Source organism: Balaenoptera acutorostrata, chromosome 5 (genome assembly GCF_949987535.1).
Source record: "Balaenoptera acutorostrata chromosome 5, mBalAcu1.1, whole genome shotgun sequence".
In the NCBI taxonomy this organism is placed as follows: Eukaryota; Metazoa; Chordata; class Mammalia; order Artiodactyla; family Balaenopteridae; genus Balaenoptera; species Balaenoptera acutorostrata.
In genome coordinates, this window is record NC_080068.1 from 22,942,412 (window position 1) to 22,961,925 (window position 19,514).

The 19,514-nt window shown below is 57.1% G+C and overlaps 1 protein-coding gene across 2 annotated transcripts in view; it reads left to right on the plus strand.

The window, feature by feature from the left end:
• The window catches only part of WFS1 (wolframin ER transmembrane glycoprotein), a 28,235-nt gene extending 12,779 nt beyond the window's left edge, over window positions 1-15,456 (plus strand). Inside the window, exons 3-9 of one of the 2 annotated variants that reach the window (XM_057547081.1) lie at window positions 3,022-3,104; window positions 3,577-3,721; window positions 5,503-5,673; window positions 7,108-7,188; window positions 8,045-8,190; window positions 12,638-12,697; window positions 12,827-15,456. In XM_057547081.1, the coding sequence (XP_057403064.1) occupies window positions 3,022-3,104; window positions 3,577-3,721; window positions 5,503-5,673; window positions 7,108-7,188; window positions 8,045-8,190; window positions 12,638-12,697; window positions 12,827-14,635 (2,495 nt within the window). In that variant the 3' untranslated portion in view covers window positions 14,636-15,456. The remainder of the gene's footprint in view (window positions 1-3,021; window positions 3,105-3,576; window positions 3,722-5,502; window positions 5,674-7,107; window positions 7,189-8,044; window positions 8,191-12,637; window positions 12,698-12,826) is intronic. The other variant, XM_007172928.2, reaches the window with a different exon arrangement.
• Window positions 15,457-19,514: the final 4,058 nt, after the last annotated feature.

Below are 19,514 nucleotides of genomic sequence, written 5' to 3' on the forward strand. Positions count from 1 at the left end.
ACGGGTTCGAGCCCTTGTCCGGGAGGATCCCACGTGCCGCGGAGCAACTAGGCCTGCACGCCACAGCTACTGAAGCCTGCGCTCTAGAGCCCGCGAGCCACAACTACTGAGTCCGCGTGCTGCAACTACTGAAGCCCGCGTGCCTAGAGCCCGTGCTCCACAACAAGAGAAGCCAGTTCAGTGAGAAGCCCGCGCACCGCAACGAAGAGTAGCCCCCGCTCGCCACAACTAGAGAAAGCCACGCACAGCAACAAAGAACAAAAGCAGCCAAAATAAATAAATAAATCAATAAATAAAATAAATTTATTAAAAAAAACAAAACAAAACAGGGTGCAGGGGATTTGTTAGTTCCATATGTCTGCACAGTGTAGAGTATCCAGGGACTCAGATGACATGATTGGGAATCTGCCCCCAGCTCTGCTTTCCTGCGTGCCCTCACTCTCAGGTGGGCTTCCCCCGGGGCAGCCCTCGGGCTCCAAGCTGGTGTCTGTCAGCTGAGATCCAGCAGAAGGAACAGACATTGCCCAGCAGCCAGCACAGACCCCACTGTCCTGACTTGGGTCTGTGTCCCTCCCTGAACCTGCTGCTGTGGTCAGGGAGATGGATGGGCCAGGTAGGCTTGCTGCACCCACCCTGTGAGAGTGGAGGAGGGTGGGTCCCCAAAGGGGACATCAGGTTAGGGTTAGGAAGAGGCCAGGAATGAGGGTCAAGCCTGCAGAGAGCTCGTGTGTTCAGTGGCCCTCGGTGTCCCCGCTGACGCAGCCAGCTTCTGGAGGTGTTCTTTATGTGAGGGTTCCTCCTTAGATGGAAAAAGACAGAACCCCCCGATTGGTCTGCAGCATGAGCCCAACATTTGAGTGGTTGTAGACCTATTTCTGCCAGTGCCAAATGGAAAGCAGAGTAATGAGGGAGGGGAGGTGCATGTTTCAAAGAGATTCTGTATATTGAGGAGACTTCTTGAGATGTCAGGCTATGGACAATGTCTGCGAAAAATTAATCACGAACAGAATAATCTTTTTAGTCAACAGATCTGTGCTTGAAGCTTCCATATTCTGATATAATAAAAAGGACCTTGGACTTGTGAATTTAGTTAGTCAAGAAAAGAGCTGTGAACTCCGAGAGGTGCCTGGTGTTGGGCTGGGAAGTGTGGCCTCAGTGAGCCAGGAAGGCCCTGGGGTCAGCCAAGAGGTGGGACATGGGGAGGGGAAAGGAACGCACACTGGGAACGCCAACTCTGGACCAGGCACTTAATACGAAGTGTCTCATTCTTCATAAACCGTCCTACTGGATGGATATTGATGATGGGATTGAAAATGACTCTCGCTTGGTCATGCGGCACTTTGACGCTAAGGGTAGATTCACACGCAGGTCAGATTTCTCTACACACACACCCTCCTTCCCTGCGAGCCCACCCTTCTCATTTGTTCTCTTTAGTCTGAGCCCTTGGCCAGAAAGTTCATTCCCGCCCTTGCTGAAGGGGGTGACAGCAGCCAAAGGGAGAACTGACCTTGATGACTCGGGAAGCACCAAGGTCTGGGGCCACGGGATGGGGTGGACGTCCTGGGCCCTGATGCCATCGCTGGGTTAGGTCCCTGGGACCTGGGCAAGGAAACCCAGCCTGAACTCCGCAGGGAGAGGTATCATCATGTTTGCAAGCTGTACACCAAGAGGGTCTCAGTACAGGTGCCTGACCTGTGGGTCTCGTTAAGAATCCTCCTTCTGAGCCGTCCCCAGACACCCCCGCCCGGCCCCCGTGTCCTCTCCAAACTGGGTGTGACCTCTCTGCCTTTGAACCTCCTAGGCTGCGTCGCTTTAGGCCCCTGCCCTGCTGTCTCCCCCTGGGCTCCTGGGTGCCGTAGACTTGGGCACCCTGCACACAGGGGCTGGCTCTGAGCCTGGCGGACCTGGTTCTGGGAAAGGCTTGGATGAAGGGGTAGAGAAAGCTGGTCATCCGGTGGGTGTTCCTGGGGACTGTTCATGTTTCCCTGAATTCTGCCTTCTGTTTCCAGAAATGTCTAGAGAGCAAGACTCTGTTAGTCCCAAATAGGCACCTGCTAAGGTGGAGTGTGGCAATGGCTGAGGCAAGGTGTGGTGTTGGGCATAGCCCCCGGGTATTGGTTGCTTAAATCAAAGAAAGGGACTGGTAAAAAGTGATCTTTTAAAAAAAACTTTGTTATGCTACTCACTGCAGGAGAGGCTGTAGTGAAATCGATGAAGTTACGTGACACTTCTGTAACTTAGGATAGCTTTTTACAAAGAAAATATAGCACGAGCTGTATGACGTTTGGACCCTTGGACCTAGTAATTCACCTGAAGAACCTATGCTGGGAGAATGACCTCCCAATAAAAAATACACCCACAGAATGGTTTGTTGGCACCGTTTTATAAAATTAGGGAGTATGGGAATAACCTAAAGGTCCGATGGAGAGGAGAGGCCCAGAACCCTGATGGGATTTCTGAGCCACTGAAATGGTACATTTCACTGCAGAGCAACATGGGAAATTGGTTGTGATTCACTACTTTATATATATATATATATATATATATATATCCCCCAAAATGTATGTACTGTGATTATGACCTCCAAAAATCATTCGTGCGTATAGACGACAGTCTTGGAAAACATGAATTTGGTTTGTTTATTGGGGTGCTGGGCGTTGGGGTGCAGGTTCTTCAGGTCAGGGGCTTTTGAACTTGAGCCCTTGGATCTTTCTAGAACTCCGTTCAAGCCTGAGCTCAGCCGCTCTGGCTGCAGTGAGCTGAGGGGGCGACGGTGGTTACTGGTGCCCCCCTCTGTCCCTTGTCTCCCACCACGAGCTCTGAGCAGCTACTGGAACCGCCCCCTGGCAGCTTTGTGGTCCTTGCTCCCAGGAAAGCAGCCTCCTGGCGCGTTCTCTCTGCATCTGCTGTCACGCTCTTGACCTGGGGCTGAAGTCTGTTCCTGCCGTCCCCTCGCCTCCTCAGACAAGTGACAAGGACCAGCTTGGTGACAGTCCATCTGCTTGTTTTCCTGTGTTAAAGGGCCTGCGAAGGGAGATGTGGACACCCCCTTTGAAGAGGTCCTGGAGAAGGCCAAGGCTGGGGACCCCAAGGCACAGACGGAGGTGAGCCCTGCTGTCCGCGGGAGACTCAGGCCGCGGCCTGCGGCATGGTGGGTCTGGGAGAAGCTGGTGCCTGCAAGCTGGGAGCTGGGAGCCGGCCTGACTGTGCCCGCCGTGTGCCAGGCCCCCGTTTGGTGCATTTCCGTGTTCACGGTGTGTTTGTTTCTTCCCGCCGCCCTCTGGGGAGCACTACGTGTTCACCTCCTCTGTCCAGCTCCCACCTGATCTTGGGCATCACCTCCTCTGATACCATCTCTGCTTCCTGCCTGTCCTCGTGCCCCCACCCCCTCTCTCATCTCATCAGTGGGGGAGGGGTCCCGACACCCCCCTCTGGCTGGGAGCACGGGCGGAGAGGGAGGGGAGCCCGAGGTTGCCCGGCTGCGGGGAGCAGGTCAGGGCAGGATGTGGAGTGGGGGCCCGGGCGCTGTGCATGGAGGCCGCTGCAGCACGTGGCGTGACGGGCTCCTGCTTGCAGGTGGGGAAACGCTACCTGCAGCTTGCCGGCGACGGGGATGAAGAGGTCAACAACTGCACTGCCGTCGACTGGCTGACCCTCGCCGCCAAGCAGGGCCGGCGCGAGGCCGTCAAGCTTCTCCGCCGGTGCCTGGCGGACAGAAAAGGTGGGTCAGGAGGCCTGGGGGGATGCATGAGGTATGCCGTGCTGCTTTGCTAAATTAACAGCTAAAATAGCAACAGGAAAACTTGGTGCTGGCAGTGCCGTTGAGCAATGAGTGTGGTTTCTGTTATGCCAGTGGCTTTGCCATTTAGACATTTTTGGAGTATAACATGGGATATTTAGGGAGTGAAGCCATTTTCATCCTCTTTAACTTGTGGTGGTGTCTACAAGGAGATACCCTCTGGGTTCTACTCCAAATTGAGGAGTAGATCCTGGAGCCAAGTTGGAGAACATGACGGGGGCGTGAGGTCAGAGTGGCACTTTCTGAACTGACTTTCCATCCAGTCTGAGCCGAGAAGCTGGGGACTGTGGGCCAGTGAAGACCCGCTCAGGCTGGCACTCACCGCCAGGACGGGTCTGGGTGTTGGGGGGGGGCAGTGATGTGTAGCCTGGCCACGTGTGGACACTTACTAGGTTATCCTGCCCAAGGGAAATGGCTCGTTCCTGGTGTCAGGGAAGAGTGTTTCCTGAAGGTTCAAACCTCAGAAGAAAGATGAAAGTGTGTGTCAGAAAGGGGCCTTTTTTCCCTCAGATTGTAGAAGTGTTTATTGTTATCAGAGAAAACTTGAACTGTATAGAAAACATAAAGATAGAAATTACCCATCACGTTGAAACCCAGAGAGAAGTGCTCTGTAGTTTGGTATTTTTTTCTTCTGGTTTTGCATTGTAATGTTTTAAAGTAACATTTATTATATAGAATCTACTCTCTCTGGACCTTAGGCTGATGCCTTTGACAACTTGGAATGGTCATATTTTGCTAGCCACAATTTCTCACCAAGCCAGCTTCCTGTTCCAGGGCGGGCAGGATGGCCTCGCACTGGCCGATCGAGTCGGTGCGGCCCACACAGCTCGCTGTTGGCGCCAGTGGTTCCCAGAGGCCTTGAGGGAGCCAGTGCAGGCCCAAGGACCAGAGGGCGTGTGAGGGAGGGGGCCAGGCCTCGTGTGACCCACACCCTCCACCTTCTCACAGTTGAGTGCTTACCGATCATAAAGGAAACGTGGGCTTGGTGGAAAGTTGCGGAGATGTTTCAAAGGAGAAAAAACCCAATCCTCCATCCCTAGTCTCGCTGCCCTCTGGAAGGGCCATGCTGACGTCCAGGTGGCTGGGGAGCAGGGGGAAAGGCAGCTGCTGACAGCCCATGAGACCTGCTCCTGGTCTCTCCATGGGTGAGTCTTGCCTACCTGGGAAAGGGCTGTCTGTGCAGGGACACAGTTGCTCCTGGCTGCCCTAGGAGGGGCCGGCGCTGTGGACGCAAGGATGCCCCGCTCTTGCACGCGGGCCGCTCACTGCAGTGAGACTGACTGGGGTCTGAGACCGGCTCTGCCTTTCTGACTCGGTGGCCTTGGCAATCCAGGCCGCCCCTGTGTGCCTTGGTTTCTCCATCTGTAAGGCGGGGACAGCAGCACCCCACCAGAGGGTCCTTGTGAGGGTGCCATGGGGAGGGGAGCAAGCCAGGAAGATGGGGCGTCCTCGCCCAGCACCAGGCCACCGTGGCCGCTGGGTGAGTGTCTGCTGAAAGGCCAGGCCGAGCCGCCCACCGGCCAGGACTTTGGCCAGACGCCCTTTTGGTCAGATGTTCGTTTCAGCCCTGGTGACAAAGGTGCCTGCAAAGCCGCTTGCAGGAATCCCTTCCCAACCCCCTCAGGCGGGGTGGCCAGGGCCGGGGCGTCGCTGACGGCTTCTGGGCAGGTGAGGCGAGGGCTCTGATGCCTCCCCTCTCTCAGGCATCACCTCCGAGAACGAGCAGGAGGTGAGGCAACTTTCCTCCGAGACCGACCTGGAGCGGGCCGTGCGCAAGGCGGCCCTCGTCATGTACTGGAAGCTCAACCCCAAGAAGAAGAAGCAGGTGGCCGTGTCGGAGCTGCTGGAGAACGTGGGCCAGGTCAACGAGCACGGTACGCGGCCTTGCCGTGTGGCCTCCTGGGCCTTTGTGTTGGAGTCCTGGGGGCTTCCCGATGGGAGCCGAAACACGGGCTCCAGGCACTTTCTTGTGGGGACCTCACAGGTGTCCTGTAGAGCCGGGGAGCATCCTTCCTGGGCATCCTCCTGTTCCCGGGGTCCCCACCCTGAGCTGTGCCCTGAGCTCTGGCTCAGTCCTAGGTCTGGGCGCCCAGCAGGCCCTTCCCCTGGTGCTCCCGTGATTTGCTCTGCGCCTTGGGGTTTCCTCCCCTCCTGCCCACAGGCAGAGCCACAGGCCTTGTCGTTCCAACGGTGTCCTGCTCTTCCTGGGGGACAGGGAGTGTGGGGAGGGTGAGAGGTGCGGGCAGGGACCTAGGTCCCCGAACCCCCAAGAGGCTCTCCAGGGCGGACCTCATCGCCAACCTCTGCAGTCCTCCCTGCTTCCTCCTAACTCGGCTTTCCGCAGAGGGCACGGGCAGCAGCCGGAAGGACAGATGGGGCAGGAGAACGGGCGTCCCTGACTGGGTGTGGCCTCTCCATTTCCCTGGGTTGGTGGCGTGGGGGGCACCTGACTCTTGTGACTTCGTTACCTCGGGGAGCCCCTGCCTCCCGCTGTTCAGAAAATGACTCTCTGCTCAGGGCTTCGCCCAGCCTTCTCCGGCCCCGAGGGGTAGATGCTGGGGGCTAGAGCTACCTGCCGACCCATCAGAGAGGACTGCTGGGTGGGCACCACCGCCCCTTCTCCGGGGAGCTCAGGGCAGGACTCCTGTCTGACCTGCCCCTCTGACGAGCAGAGGTGGCCGGGTGGCAGCACCCCCGAGAGGCGTGCTTGACTGGACAGGCTCGGCTGCCTCGTGTGGAGCCCGAGACCCCGTGAGGCCTCAGCGCCACCCGCACGTGCTGTCCGCCCCCACTGGCCACTTCCGCTCGGGGCTCCCGTGGCCTCTCTCAGTCCCAGTGCCCCTCCTCTCCCGTTGTCACCGTCTGCGCTCTGGTCCCACTCCTGCCCGCCCCGCCCCTGCAGAGGTGCACCTCGGAGCCCGGCGCGGGGGAGCTGGGTGAATGCCTGCCAGGTTGGGGGTGTGGCGGTAGGGGCGGGCACTTCCTCCTCCAGGGAGCATCACGCCAAGTGACGACGCTAGCAGCACAGGTGTATGGGGACAGGCTCGGCTGAGCGGAGGGTGTGGTGTGTCCAGTGCCAAGGCCGCGCCCGTACAGGGGATGGGCTGTGCCCTGTGGGGCCTGAGTCACCCTTGAGGGCGGAAGCTGAGAGGTGACAGTCCTGAGGGGTGGCCCTTGCACTGCCCTCCAGGGCTGCGTGGAGGCACCAGGCCCTGCAGTCCCCGGGACACACTGGCAGGTTTCCGGGGGGCTGCAGGGAATGGGGCGGTCAGCCTGCCCCGATTCTCAATCCGCTCTGTCCCCTGCAGACGGAGGGGTGCAGCCTGGCCCCGTCCCCAAGTCGCTGCAGAAGCAGAGGCGGGTGCTAGAGCGCTTGGTCAGCAGCGAATGTGAGTATGGCCGCCGGTCCTGTGCTTGCGACGCCTCTTGCCGTGCTGTTTCTCCCACCACCCCGCGCGCCATGTCTGCTCCCTCCTGCCAGTCCAGGCCTGGCCTCCAGGGTCTTGGAGGCGTGATGGATTTTCAGTCCCTTTGGGGCTGTTGATTGGGTGTCAGTGTTGTGGGCTCTGGGATCTGGACCCTGCCACTGGGAGCATGCACTCTGGAGGGACAGGGAGGGCAGCATGACAGTCCCTGCAGGACAGAGAGCTGCCGGGGGCTGTGAGCACGCTGGACGCCCGAGCCAGTGAGGGTGAGGAGGCAGCTAGCCCTCGGAGGGCACCGGTGGGGGGGTGCTCCAGGCCAAGCAGACGCCACAGGCAGAGGCCTGGGGGAACCCAGCATGGGCTGTGGGGAGGTGGGGGATAGAGGGCAGAACATGGCGGGCGGAGGTAATGAAGGTTTGCCTGGCACACAGTAGGCCTGGCACACAGTAGGTCCTCAGAGGATGCACGTTGACTGGAGGGGTTAGTAGGGGGCTGGGCTGCAGGGCGTCAGTGCTGTGAGGAGCCAGGGCCGAGGGAGGGAAGGGGTCACAGGGGCACTGGCGGTGAAGGTGGCCGAGGAGTCAGCATTGGAGCTGGGCTCAGGCAGCCCCTAGGCTTGAAGAGCTAGGGAGGGGGAGGGATAGCACATCACCAAGGCAAGGAGGAGGCCATCGGCAGGCCTGTCTGCCTCTCTCCTCCCATCGTCCGGGCCCAGGGAGGGGTTTGCCTGGCCCAGCCAGCGTGCCCCTGCTCGCCTGGCCACGCGGGGTGGCAGTGCTTGCAGTCTCGCAGACCCCGTGTGTTCTCTCCTGTGTTTTAGCCAAGCGCTACATAGCGCTGGACGACTTCGTGGAGATCACCAAGAAGTACGCCAAGGGCGTCATCCCCGCCGACCTGTTCCTGCAGGACGACGACGATGACGAGCTGGCAGGCAAGAGCCCCGAGGACCTGCCCCTGCGCCTGAAGGTGAGCGTGGCTGGAGGCGCCCGTGGAGGGCTCTCGGCCCGGGCCGCGCCCCCCTGCGCCCCCCAGCGCTCCCCGGGAAGCTGTAGGTGGGGGGCCTCAGGGACTGTGTAGCTTGTCCCTGCGAAGGCCCGTCCTGCAGGGACGGCCCCATAACTGCGTAAGGACGCGTCCTTGTGAAGGGAGGCCTTTCACGTGCGCTCAGGCTCTGAAACCAAGGGCACTGTCGGGGCGGGCAGGTTCAGTGGGTGATGGACAAGCACAGGCACCTTCTCATCTTTCCCTGCCAAACGCCGTCGGGGGAACAGGATACCGCGCACTGGAGGCCGCCTTTCACTTAGACTTTGTCGTTTTGAAAAATTACCCGTTTATGGCACAGAGTGGAGGTCAGTTCCTCGAAGATGCCTTTTCCGTAAAGCAGCGTGCGGTGTTCAGGCGGCCAGGAGGCCCCTGCAGTGGTGCCTGTTTATCTGGATCTGCAGGGGCTCGGGGAGCAAGCCGGGTGCGGTGCGGAGAGAGTGGCAGGGACGTGACCGAGGGCCGACCTGAAGGGGGGAGCGTGCGCTTACACCGTTGGCCAGCGAGCAGCAGTGACATCGGGGAGCGAGGGAGGCTTATCCAGACGCGTGCCGACAGCCAGGAGTGGCCGCTCGTGTGGCCCTGGTGTCACAGCTTTTGTTTTCCTGGTCACGTGGTTGTGACTAAGGGTGCAGATGTACCGTGTGGCCACACTGCCCTTCACCAGATTTCCCCCAGTTCAGCTCACGGGCTTGAATTAGTTGTGTCTGTATCTCACTTTGCCGAGAACACCAGGATTTACAGAAGTCTGGCTGTCTGGCCCCAGACAGGTCCATCACCACGACTGGCCAGGAGGGCCCCGGCCAGCACAAGGGCCTCTGAGCAGACGAAGCGTCACAGAGGTCCTGGCGTTAGTCACGCGAGAATCCGTCAGGTTCTATGCATCCCCAGCTGCCTGGGAACGTGTGTGAGCTGCCGTCAGCGTGGTAGAGTGGGCTGTGGGTGTGCGAGCGGCGTCGGGGCTGGTGACAGGAAGTGTGCTGATGCGTCGCCGTCCCAGACGCAGCGCAGTGTAAGCTCCGTGCTGGGGCCTGGATATGGAGGCTCCGAAAGCTGCCCTCGGTGGGTGGGGAGGCCGACTTGGAAGCAAGTTCCACAGAGATGCTGCAGCCCAGAGAGGTGGGTGGGAAGGCCACGCTCAGGACCAGCGAGCTGAGTGAGAGTCCCTGAGGGCAGGTAGGGTGTCCAGGGTGAAGGTTCTGAGACGCGGGGTCGGGATGGCCCAGGAAGCCAACCAGGGAGGTCATGGCTCTTATTGAAGCCCCCCTGCTTCTTATTGAAGCAGGCCTGGGCTAAGTGTGTTCACAAATGACATTAGTTTTCTTATTAAAATGAGCGAGGGAAGGTGGAGCATTTGCTGTGGTTCTTCGCAAAGAGGAGGTGCTCCCCAAATGCCAGTGAGGGTCAAAGGTGAAAGGGTAGTGGGAGAAGACCCATGGGCCAGGTGGTCCTGGCCTGGACATTGTAGTTTGCATTGTTCTGGCATAATTACTAATAATGCCTGCTTTCAAAAGCATCCTGGTTTGGACAGCAAGTTATGTTACCCTCCTTACTGGTAACAAGCTCAGTGCTGTAAGATATCTGAAAGTCCTTTTTGGGAAAAAGAGATTTAAAGTATTCCAAAAAGAAATAAGGCTCTTTTTTTTTTTCTTCAGTTTTTGAAGTTGTCAGAGCACTTTGATTCTTTTACAGTTTGTCTCATTAAAAGCCTTTGGAAAAAGAGAGAATGAATCATAGCAGGTGTCTCCTGGAACTAAAAGCTGTTCCAGCCTTTATTAGCGCCCTGGAGGACAGAGAAGGGACGCGTGCCTGGGGAGTCCTCAGCACCCCAGTGGGAAGTGCCAGATGCCTCTCTGCGAGCTGACGTGACCTCCAGGGACATTCCAGGCTCCGAGCTGCCTCTCCTCAAGCCTTTGGTGACAGATGAAACCTTCTTAAAGATGAATTCAGGAATATTTTAAAATCATAACGTTTTTGTATAAAATTATTGAGAATCCAGCATATGAACATTCACCCAGGTCCGAGCAGAGTCTAGTTGAGATGAACTTGCGTCGACCTGCTGAGCGCGAGCGGTGGGTTCCTTGGTTGGCTTCCCCGGTTGTAAAAGGCTGTTTGCTCGGTTTCTCACATTAGCTGAGCGACTGGTGACCACAGCCCTGGCCAGGTTGCCCTTTCCTGTGCTTTCGTGAACTGACTCCCTACTCATTTTTTTTTTTTTTTTTTTGGCCGCGCTGCGCAACATGCAGGATCCCGACCAGGGATCGAACCTGTGCCCCTGATAGCGGAAGCGCAGAGTCCTAACCACTGGACCACCAGGGAAGTCCCCCTACTCATTTTTAAAAATTTCTCTCCTGCTCAAACAAAAGTTCATTTTAATTTGTTTGGGCTTTCTCTACAGAAAAGGTTTCTAGTCTCACAATTTGGTGGGGCCCCAAGAAGTAGGGCTTGGGTAGAAGCTACAAGGGACAGAATTGGGACCTTAAAAGGAGAGAACTCCTGGCATGGTGGCCCAGGTGCCTCACTGTGGAGGCAGAGGCTGGCACCATTGGACATCAGGTTCTAGAAGCTCTGTGTCTTTTAAAGGTCCTCTCAACCATGTGATTTTGTGGCCTTATGGGCAAAAAAAAAAAAATAGTGTGAATTGTTTTGAGCATTAGGACAGGATTTCAGATTAGTTTTAAGGTCCCAGCTACTTGGGTACCTCCAGGCTAGCTCCCCCAAAGCTGTCCGGTGCTGGTTGTGCAGAGAGAGAACGGCTGTGGGCACAGCCGCCCTGGGGCACCTCTCGTCTGTCTGGTTAGAAAGGCCCTGTCCACAGGGATTAGCCGAGAGGCCGCAGCTGACGCACACGCGGGCTCTTTCCATCGCTGTTGCATTTCAGCTGGTGGGTCTGGCTTTGGGCCGAAGGGGCCCCTCCCAGAGGAAGCCGGAGCCAGAGGCACTGGTTTGCTGTCTGGCAAGTGTCAGAAATCCCCACCAAGGCTAACCTTATGGCGTCCGATGTCCCCTAGCGCCGCCTCCAGATGGGGTGAGTGCTGTGTCTGCTTCTGGGAAGCTGGCCCCAGTGAGCTGGGGGAGCCCTTAGTTGGTTTACTGGTTTGTTCATTTTCTTGCTCACTCTAAAACAGAGAGTAAGTGGACCGTCACAAACACGTAAGGAGGAATGCAGCTCTGTGTACATGCGCGTGTGTGTCTGTAGACGTGCATGCACACACACACAGTCTCACACGCTCCTGTTTCCGCTGTGAGCCCGGGTCACCCTCATCTGGAGAACTCACTCTCCTGGCGGCTCCCGTGGGTCCTGGTCATCCTGAGTTGCCTGCCAGCCGCGGCTCTTGGGCAGATGACGGCCACACCGCAGTATTGTCACTCAGTTGTACACCCCCAGGATCCCTGCCCCTCCTCGGCCCTCTGGTGGGTGGGGCAGAGCGAGTCTGTCCCCAGGGTGTGGGTGGAGGCTGTGCTGCCCACCTCACCCGGGCGCAGCGGGGCTTTGCTGCCCCCAGGCGTGGGTGCCCTCTGCAAGGACCTGGTCCCTGGTGTGGTCCTCCTTGCCACCCCGAGTGAGCACTGGCACTGCCCACGGCTACTTTCTGTTTTCACCCCCTTCGGCTTCCCTCCCGTCTCCCCGGAGCCGGGGTGGGGCTGGAAGCCTCCGGGATTCTGCACAGAGAACCAGGCCGGTATAGGGGCCACCCTGGGTGGCAGAATCGCCCTTGCTTCCCTCACAGCCCCTCATTCGTCTTCTGTTGCGGAAAAGGCCGAGGGTTTCTGCGGCTCTTTGCAGTGAGCACAGGCCGGGGGAGTGGGACCCAAGGCAGGGAGCGGTGCTGCCCTTGAACGTGGCTGTGAGGGTTGTGCGTCTGTTCTGAGCAGTTGGGTGTGCAGGGGTGGGTGGTGCAGGCGGCTGGCGTCGGGCCTCCTGTCAGAGTGAAGACGTACACCCGCCCCGTCGCAGCTGAACCGTTTCCATTCGCATGGCTGCCGAACTCTCCTTCCCGCAGTCCCCGCTCTCGCTCCCGGGACGGTCAGAGCCCAGCGTAGGCCGGTAAAGCAGCGGTTCCTCTCCCGCTTGGTGGGTGGGTGAGCAGCCGAGGCTCGGTGAAGTGCCCTCCACAGGGGTGACTGAGACGCAGGCAGCCCGGTGCTCTGTCACCTTTGCAAGCGTGAGGCCCGTGGGGAGGGAGGAGGGGGCCAGGTGGGCTCTGCCAGGCGCCCCAGGTCTCGCAGGGAAGACCAGCCCTCCTAAGTCTGGAGACCCTGGTGGACGGTTGGGAGTCAGGGGTGGGCGGGAGGGAGAGGCCGGGCCCTGCAGGATTGGGCGGGATCGAGGGAAGGTTCGTGAGACCACGTGGAGCATCGCCACCTGCAGAGGGTGTTACAGGTGGAAGGACCGTGCGGACCAAGGGCCCGGCCATGGCTGAAACGGCGGGTGAGTTCACTTTGCCCGGAGCCGGGGGCAGTGCGGGTGAGTGACAGAGAGCAGTGACACGGCAGAGAGTGGGGCTCCCACCCTGGCTGCGTTCCAGTGCCCCTCCTTTGTCCCCACCCCTTCTCCCAGGTGGTCAGGTACCCGCTACACGTCATCATGGAGCTGAAAGAGTACCTGATCGATGTAGCGTCCCGGGCGGGCGTGCACTGGCTGTCCACCCTCGTGCCTACCCACCACATCAACGCCCTGGTCTTCTTCTTCATCGTCAGCAACCTCACCATCGACTTCTTCGCCTTCTTCGTGCCCCTGGTCGTCTTCTACCTGTCCTTCACCTCCATGGTCATCTGCACCCTCAAGGTTTTCCAGGACAGCAAGGCCTGGGAGAGCTTCCGTGCCCTCACCAGCCTGCTCCTGCGATTCGAGCCCAACCTGGACGTGGAGCAGGCCGAGGGGAACTTTGGCTGGAACCACCTGGAGCCCTACGTCCACTTCCTGCTGTCTGTCTTCTTCGTCATCTTCTCCTTCCCCATCGCCAGCAAGGACTGCATCCCCTGCTCGGAGCTGGCCGTCGTGTCCGTCTTCTTCACGGTCACCAGCTACATGAGCCTGAGCACCTCGGCCGAGCCCTACACCAGGAGGGCCCTGGTGACCGAGGTGGCGGCCGGCCTGCTCTCCCTTCTGCCGACCGTGCCCGTCGACTGGCGCTACCTGAAGCTCCTGGGCCAGACCTTCTTCACAGTGCCCGTCGGCCACTTCATCGTCCTGAACATCAGCTTCCCCTGCCTGCTCTATGTATACCTGCTGTACCTCTTCTACCGCATGGCCCAGCTGAGGAACTTCAAGGGCACCTACTGCTACCTGGTCCCCTACCTGGTCTGCTTCATGTGGTGCGAGCTCTCCGTGGTCATCCTGCTCGAGTCCACCGGCCTGGGGCTGGTGCGTGCATCCATCGGCTACTTCCTCTTCCTCTTCGCTCTCCCCATCCTGGCGGCCGGCCTGGTGCTGATGGCTGTGGTGCGGTTGGCCCACTGGTTCTTGTCCCTGGAGCTCACCAAGATTGCGGTCACCGTGGTGGTCTGCAGCATCCCCCTGCTGGTCCGCTGGTGGACCAAGGCCAGCTTCTCCGTGGTGGAGATGGTCAAGTCCCTGACACGGAGCTCCATCGTCAAGCTTATCCTGGTGTGGATCACGGCCATCGTGCTCTTCTGCTGGTTCTACGTGTACCGCTCGGAGGGCATGAAGGTCTACAACTCCACGCTGACCTGGCAGCAGTACGGCTTCCTGTGCGGGCCGAGGGCCTGGAAGGAGACCAACATGGCCCGCACCCAGATCCTGTGCAGCCACCTGGAGGGCCACAGGGTCACGTGGACCGGCCGCTTCAAGTATGTCCGCGTGACGGAGATCGACAACAGCGCCGAGTCGGCCATCAACATGCTCCCGCTCTTCATCGGCGACTGGGTGCGCTGCCTCTACGGTGAGGCCTACCCGTCCTGCAGCTCGGGCAACGTCTCCACGGCCGAGGAGGAGCTCTGCCGCCTCAAGCTCCTGGCCAAGCACCCCTGCCACATCAAGAAGTTCGACCGGCACAAGTTCGAGCTCACCGTGGGCATGCCCTACAGTGGCGCCAACGGCACCCGCGGCCCCGAGGAGGACGACGTCACCAAGGACATCGTGCTGCGGGCCAGCAGCGAGTTCAAGGACGTGCTGCTCCACCTGCGCCAGGGCAGCGTCATCGAGTTCAGCACCGTCCTCGAGGGCCGCCTGGGCAGCAAGTGGCCCGTCTTCGAGCTCAAGGCCATCAGCTGCCTCAACTGCGTGGCGCAGCTCTCACCAGCCAGGCGGCACGTGAAGGTCGAGCGGGACTGGCGCAGCACCGTGCACGGCGCCGTGAAGTTCGCCTTCGACTTCTTCTTCTTCCCCTTCCTGTCGGTGGCTTGAGGACGCGTCCTGTTGCAGGAGTGCCGGTGCATGTGGCTGCCAGGACCTCCCCCCACGGCCTCCCGGCTGAACGGCGCAACACTAACCACTGTGCGTGTGTGTGTGTGTGTGTGTGTGTGTGTGTGTGTGTGTGTGTGTCCACACGCATGCGCAAACGCAGGGCTTTGGAGACCATTTGTCACGTGTAGTCTGCTCACACCTCTGTGAACGGGCTGACTCCTTTAGCTCTGTCCACTTCGACTGCCCAGTGTGGTTGGAAATGGCATGCACATCCTCGACCCGCAGTCCCGACCTCTCCGTGCGCAGCTGGTGTGCCAGGCTAGACTAGGATTCCTGTGCCCGAAAAACACTTTACAGATGCTGCCCTCCCTGCCCTACCACCTCCACGCACGCCCCGGCCCCTCATTTACTTCCGTTTGGGTTTGTTATTTGAAGAACCAATAGTGCTGCTCTGTAAACTCAACGATAGCTTTTCTTATTTATTTGGTCACTGCTAAGCCTTGACAGCTGTTTGCCGATCCTGGGGCCCTGCAGAGCCGCTCTGTCATATGACCAAGGCCCTGCCTGATTCTGAGATCGGAGGCCACACGGGCAGAAGCCCCGAGCTCTGCATCCTGCAGCCTGCCCGCCTCGCAGCTCTCCTGTCTGGTGGGTAATGGGTGAGTTTGCGAGGGTCTCGCCTGAATCCACCGGGACTAGGAAATAGAAGGAACCCGGGGCATCCCCTCCCAGTGCTGAGAAATGCTAGGCCATGTTCAGAACCAGAAAGCAGAAAGTCAAGGTCCTAAAGCAGCCGAAATAAAAACCTCTGATGAAATCCACTGTCCTTTTCTTTCTTTAAAAGAAGCCTTTTTTTTTGTATGTGTAAGAGAATCAACAGGTGTCTACCCTTGTACTGAGTTACATACAAGTGCAGCTGGAGTTACAAAGAGCAGAAATGATTCTCAGTGAGCAACCCCGACGCTACTAGGCCGGGGGCCCCTGCAGTGTTTGCGCCATCACCCAGCTGTCCGCCCGGGTCTTACTAGGTGTGAAATGCTCATGGTCATGATTATTTGTGAAACTGAAATCACCACTGAAAGGGCACATACATGGTTATTCGTGGTTCAGTAGCTGTGTTGTTCAGCAGTGTGTCACTTGTGAAACCGTATCCTGTATTCAGTGATGAACAATGATAATTCCATAGAATTATCATCAGAACTTGAGCCATCTAGTGGGGGCTAGAGCAGCTTGGGGTCCCTCAGCAAACTTAGCACCCTGGGCGCAGGTGCATGCCTGTCTGGGTCCCTTGGGCAGGGGGACATGTCTGTCTGGGTCCCTCTGGTCTTTGGTTTCTTCCCTGAGGTTGAGGACAGCCTGGTCCCCTCCTGCCCCCCGGTCAGTGCCCCCCAACCCAGTGAGCTGCATGTCCAGTTCTTTGCTGTGGTCAGGAAACCTGGAGTTGTTCACACATCCTTTTGTGGTTTGGAGTTGACTCAGGGTGTGGCCACCTCCGTTTTGAAGACGCATCTCACCTTGGTGGGTAGCAGCTGCGTCCCTGCATTGCTAACTCTTCCTGTTTTGTCTTCCTGCCTGGTCTGGTCTGCCTGAAATCCCATGTTGGGAAGTGCTCAGGAGGGTGGCATCCCTCTGTGTCTCTGGGTTTCTTCCCAGGTAATGAGATGAGGTTAAATGTCAGCCCCACTCCCCTCTCTGATCTGGAGGTTTGTGAGGCCATGAAATGAGTTCACAGTTCAGCTTTGCCTCCCAGACTCCCCACTGACTGTCCAGAGGGCGAGGAAGCTGCCTGGCTTTCTGAGTGAATGCAAATGACCTCATATCATCCTCACTGGGCAGGGGGCAGGTGCCGTGACAGCCCTGATCCACAGAAAACAGGTTCCGGGAGGAGACCACACCGAATGTGAGCAGCAGGGCCAGTATTAGACCGAGATCTGCCGGTGCCCTGTCCTCTGGGTCACGCTGTTATTCGGCTCCCGAGCAGAGCGCCTCCTTGGAGCAGGGGGTGGTGTGGTCTCACGGGGATTGCCCTGCATCCGCCATTCAGCCCCTGTCCCTAGGTCCCAGTGTCCTAATCTATAAAATGTAAGTCTGGGTTAGGTCAGTGGTTTGCAAAACTACTTAGCAATGAAATGCTGTTTTAAAAACCAAATGTGGGACTTCCGTGGTGGTGCAGTGGTTAAGAATCTGCCTGCCAATGCAGGGGACACGGGTTCGAGCCCTGGTCCGGGAAGACCCCACATGCCCGCAGAGCAACTAAGCCCTGCGCCACAGCTACTGAGCCTGTGCTCTAGAGCCCGTGAGCCACAACTACTGAGCCCGCGTGCCGAGAGCCCGTGCTCCGCAACTGGAGAAAGCCCGCGTGCAGCAACGAAGACCCAACGCAGCCAAAAAAAAAAAAAAAAAATTAAAAAAAAAAAAAGCCAAATGTATTTGATCGGATGGGTCTTGCTAGGTTCCTCCCTGTTTACCACACTTAGTTCAGTACTTTACTACAGTTATCTATGGTGATAACTCCTTCCTGGAACAGGCTTTCTATCTTAAATATTTTAGGCAGTAAGGGTGAAGTTCAAAGGCTCTTCCTGAGTCTTTTGGGTCTTGCTTCTTTTCAGCTGTAAATAATCCACATGCCAGGGTGGCACGTCTTGGAGCAGCTTGCCCCGAACACACCCCCGTCAGTCTCAAGAGAAAGTTTTACCAGAAACTTCTTTCACATTCTCAAGGAACAGATAATTGGTATAAACACCAATAAAGAATACAGAAAAGAGCAACTTTGGATGGAAGAATCTTAAAAGAGTTTATTGATGGTCTGATGTAACTTCCTCATAAAAATCAGTGTCCTCGTCCAAACCCATTTGTGAAGGAACACCTTTGCTTAGGACTTTGTTAGCAGCAATGTTGCCTTTTTCCTGGTTTCCTCTTGAAACCAAGCAGGACCTTGTGGGGCTCCTAGCCACAGAAGCCTGTTTGTGTCTCCTGTTTCTTGTTTGTAGGAAATAGGTTTCAGCCTCCATGACCTTCCCTAAGTTCCAAAGGGCAGGTTCAAACAGCTGTTGACCAGGGAAAGGAGGTGATACAGAGACAAGGGAGAAGCCGTCAAAAAACAATAGTGCAGCCTTGGGGCAGGGTCCTGGTTCCGCCTCAAAGGATACACATGACAATATCTTTGAGCTCTTCTACAGAACTAAAATCCCCAACAAATGGAAGATGTTAAGTACTTGATGAAGCGTTCTTCATTCCAGAGAAGGTCACAGTCTGACAACCTCAAGAACCAGAGAAGCTCATCAGGAGACTACCTGAGGCCAGACTAAAGGAGTGCAGGCCCTGCACACACCCTGATAATAATCAGCAACCCCACCCTTGAACCATTGCTATAAAACTCCTCACCAAACCCCTGGGTTGGGACACACAGTTTTTGAGGGCACAAGACCGCTGTGTCCCCCTTTGCCTGGCAAGGCAATAAAGAAATTCTTTTCTATACCCAAAAACACAAACAAACAAACAAAAACAAATGTACAGAACTCCATGCAAAAACAGTGTTATTTGTAAGTTCAGGTGTAACCTATGCAGCAGATGAGAATAGGAAGCCACCTGGCTGGTTTGAACCCCTCATCCCAGCTGTGTGACCTCGGGCAGATTCACACTTTCCAGGCCTCCGGTGCCTTTTCTGTAAATTGGGGATGTAACAGGGCCTGCCTCATCGGTTGTTTTTAGGATTAAACTAGTTACTTTTATTGCAGGGTGGTCACAACAGTGTCAGGCACTAGTAAATCTCAGTACACTTGTGAATGTTTTAAATGAAGTTAAGCATTCATGGAACTTTAGAACCAGTTAAGAACCTTTATATAGGCCCTCACCAGACGAATGTCCCTTCTAGCTTTTAAAAAGTTTAACCTTTGTGAAAATACCCATGTTTAGCTGAACGGAACTTATTGGAGTGGCTTAATCCAAACAGGGGGACTGGTGTCAGATGACGCTCTGTCTGCACCCGCCTCCCCACCACCACACCCGCCGGGACACATAGTCCTGCCTTTCTCCCTGCATCACGGCTTTAATTCCTCATGACTACGCATCCAGAAAAGGTTGGCTAATACGTATGACTTATCATCTAAAACATTCCTTATTTAACTTAACTAATGAGCTTTGACTGTGTTCATTGCCGCCCTCGAACAAATATTTATTGCACCGTGACGCTGAGCAGATGCTGTAATTGCACAGTTTGAGTCAAACCCAGTTTCCACCCTCAGGAAAATCACGCAAGTCAGATGTGTGTGGGCCCCAGTGCAGAGTCAGAAGTGCCCTCCTGCCTTCAGACACAGGAAGTGCTCTGGGGGCCCAGAGAAGGCGGAACTTCAGCCTGGGGAGGGAGACAGGGTCCGGAAGGCTTCTGGGAGGATATGTGGGGTTTGCCCCATTTTGATAGCAAGGGGAGAGACTGGATTTGGTGAGGTCAGAGGAAGACTATTCAACCTTCAGGGCACCCATTGACGCCTCAGGCATCGCCCAGGACGCCAGGGGGTTCCAGAGGATAGAGCTTGGGGTCCAAAGGCCAGGTTGGAATTGAGTCTCTGTCCTGCAGGCAGCTAGAGCCCCTCTCTTGACTCTGAAGCCAGGGCCCTCATAAGGTCAGGGCTGAGCTCTGGAAAACGGGTCAGAGGGTACTTTAAGGCACCGTGTGGAGGAGAAAGGAGACAGTGGAAAGGTCATCCCCCGTCTCCCAGCAGACCTGGCCAGCTGGCCCTTTGGTGGTACATACTGCTTCTGTGGAAGCTTCCACGGGGCCGTAAACATCAAATGGCCTCGGCCCCTGTGGTCCTGAGGATCCCCGGCCGGCTTGCTGTCCTCCTTTCCTGTTGATAAACAGGCCGCTGTCCGCCGGGCC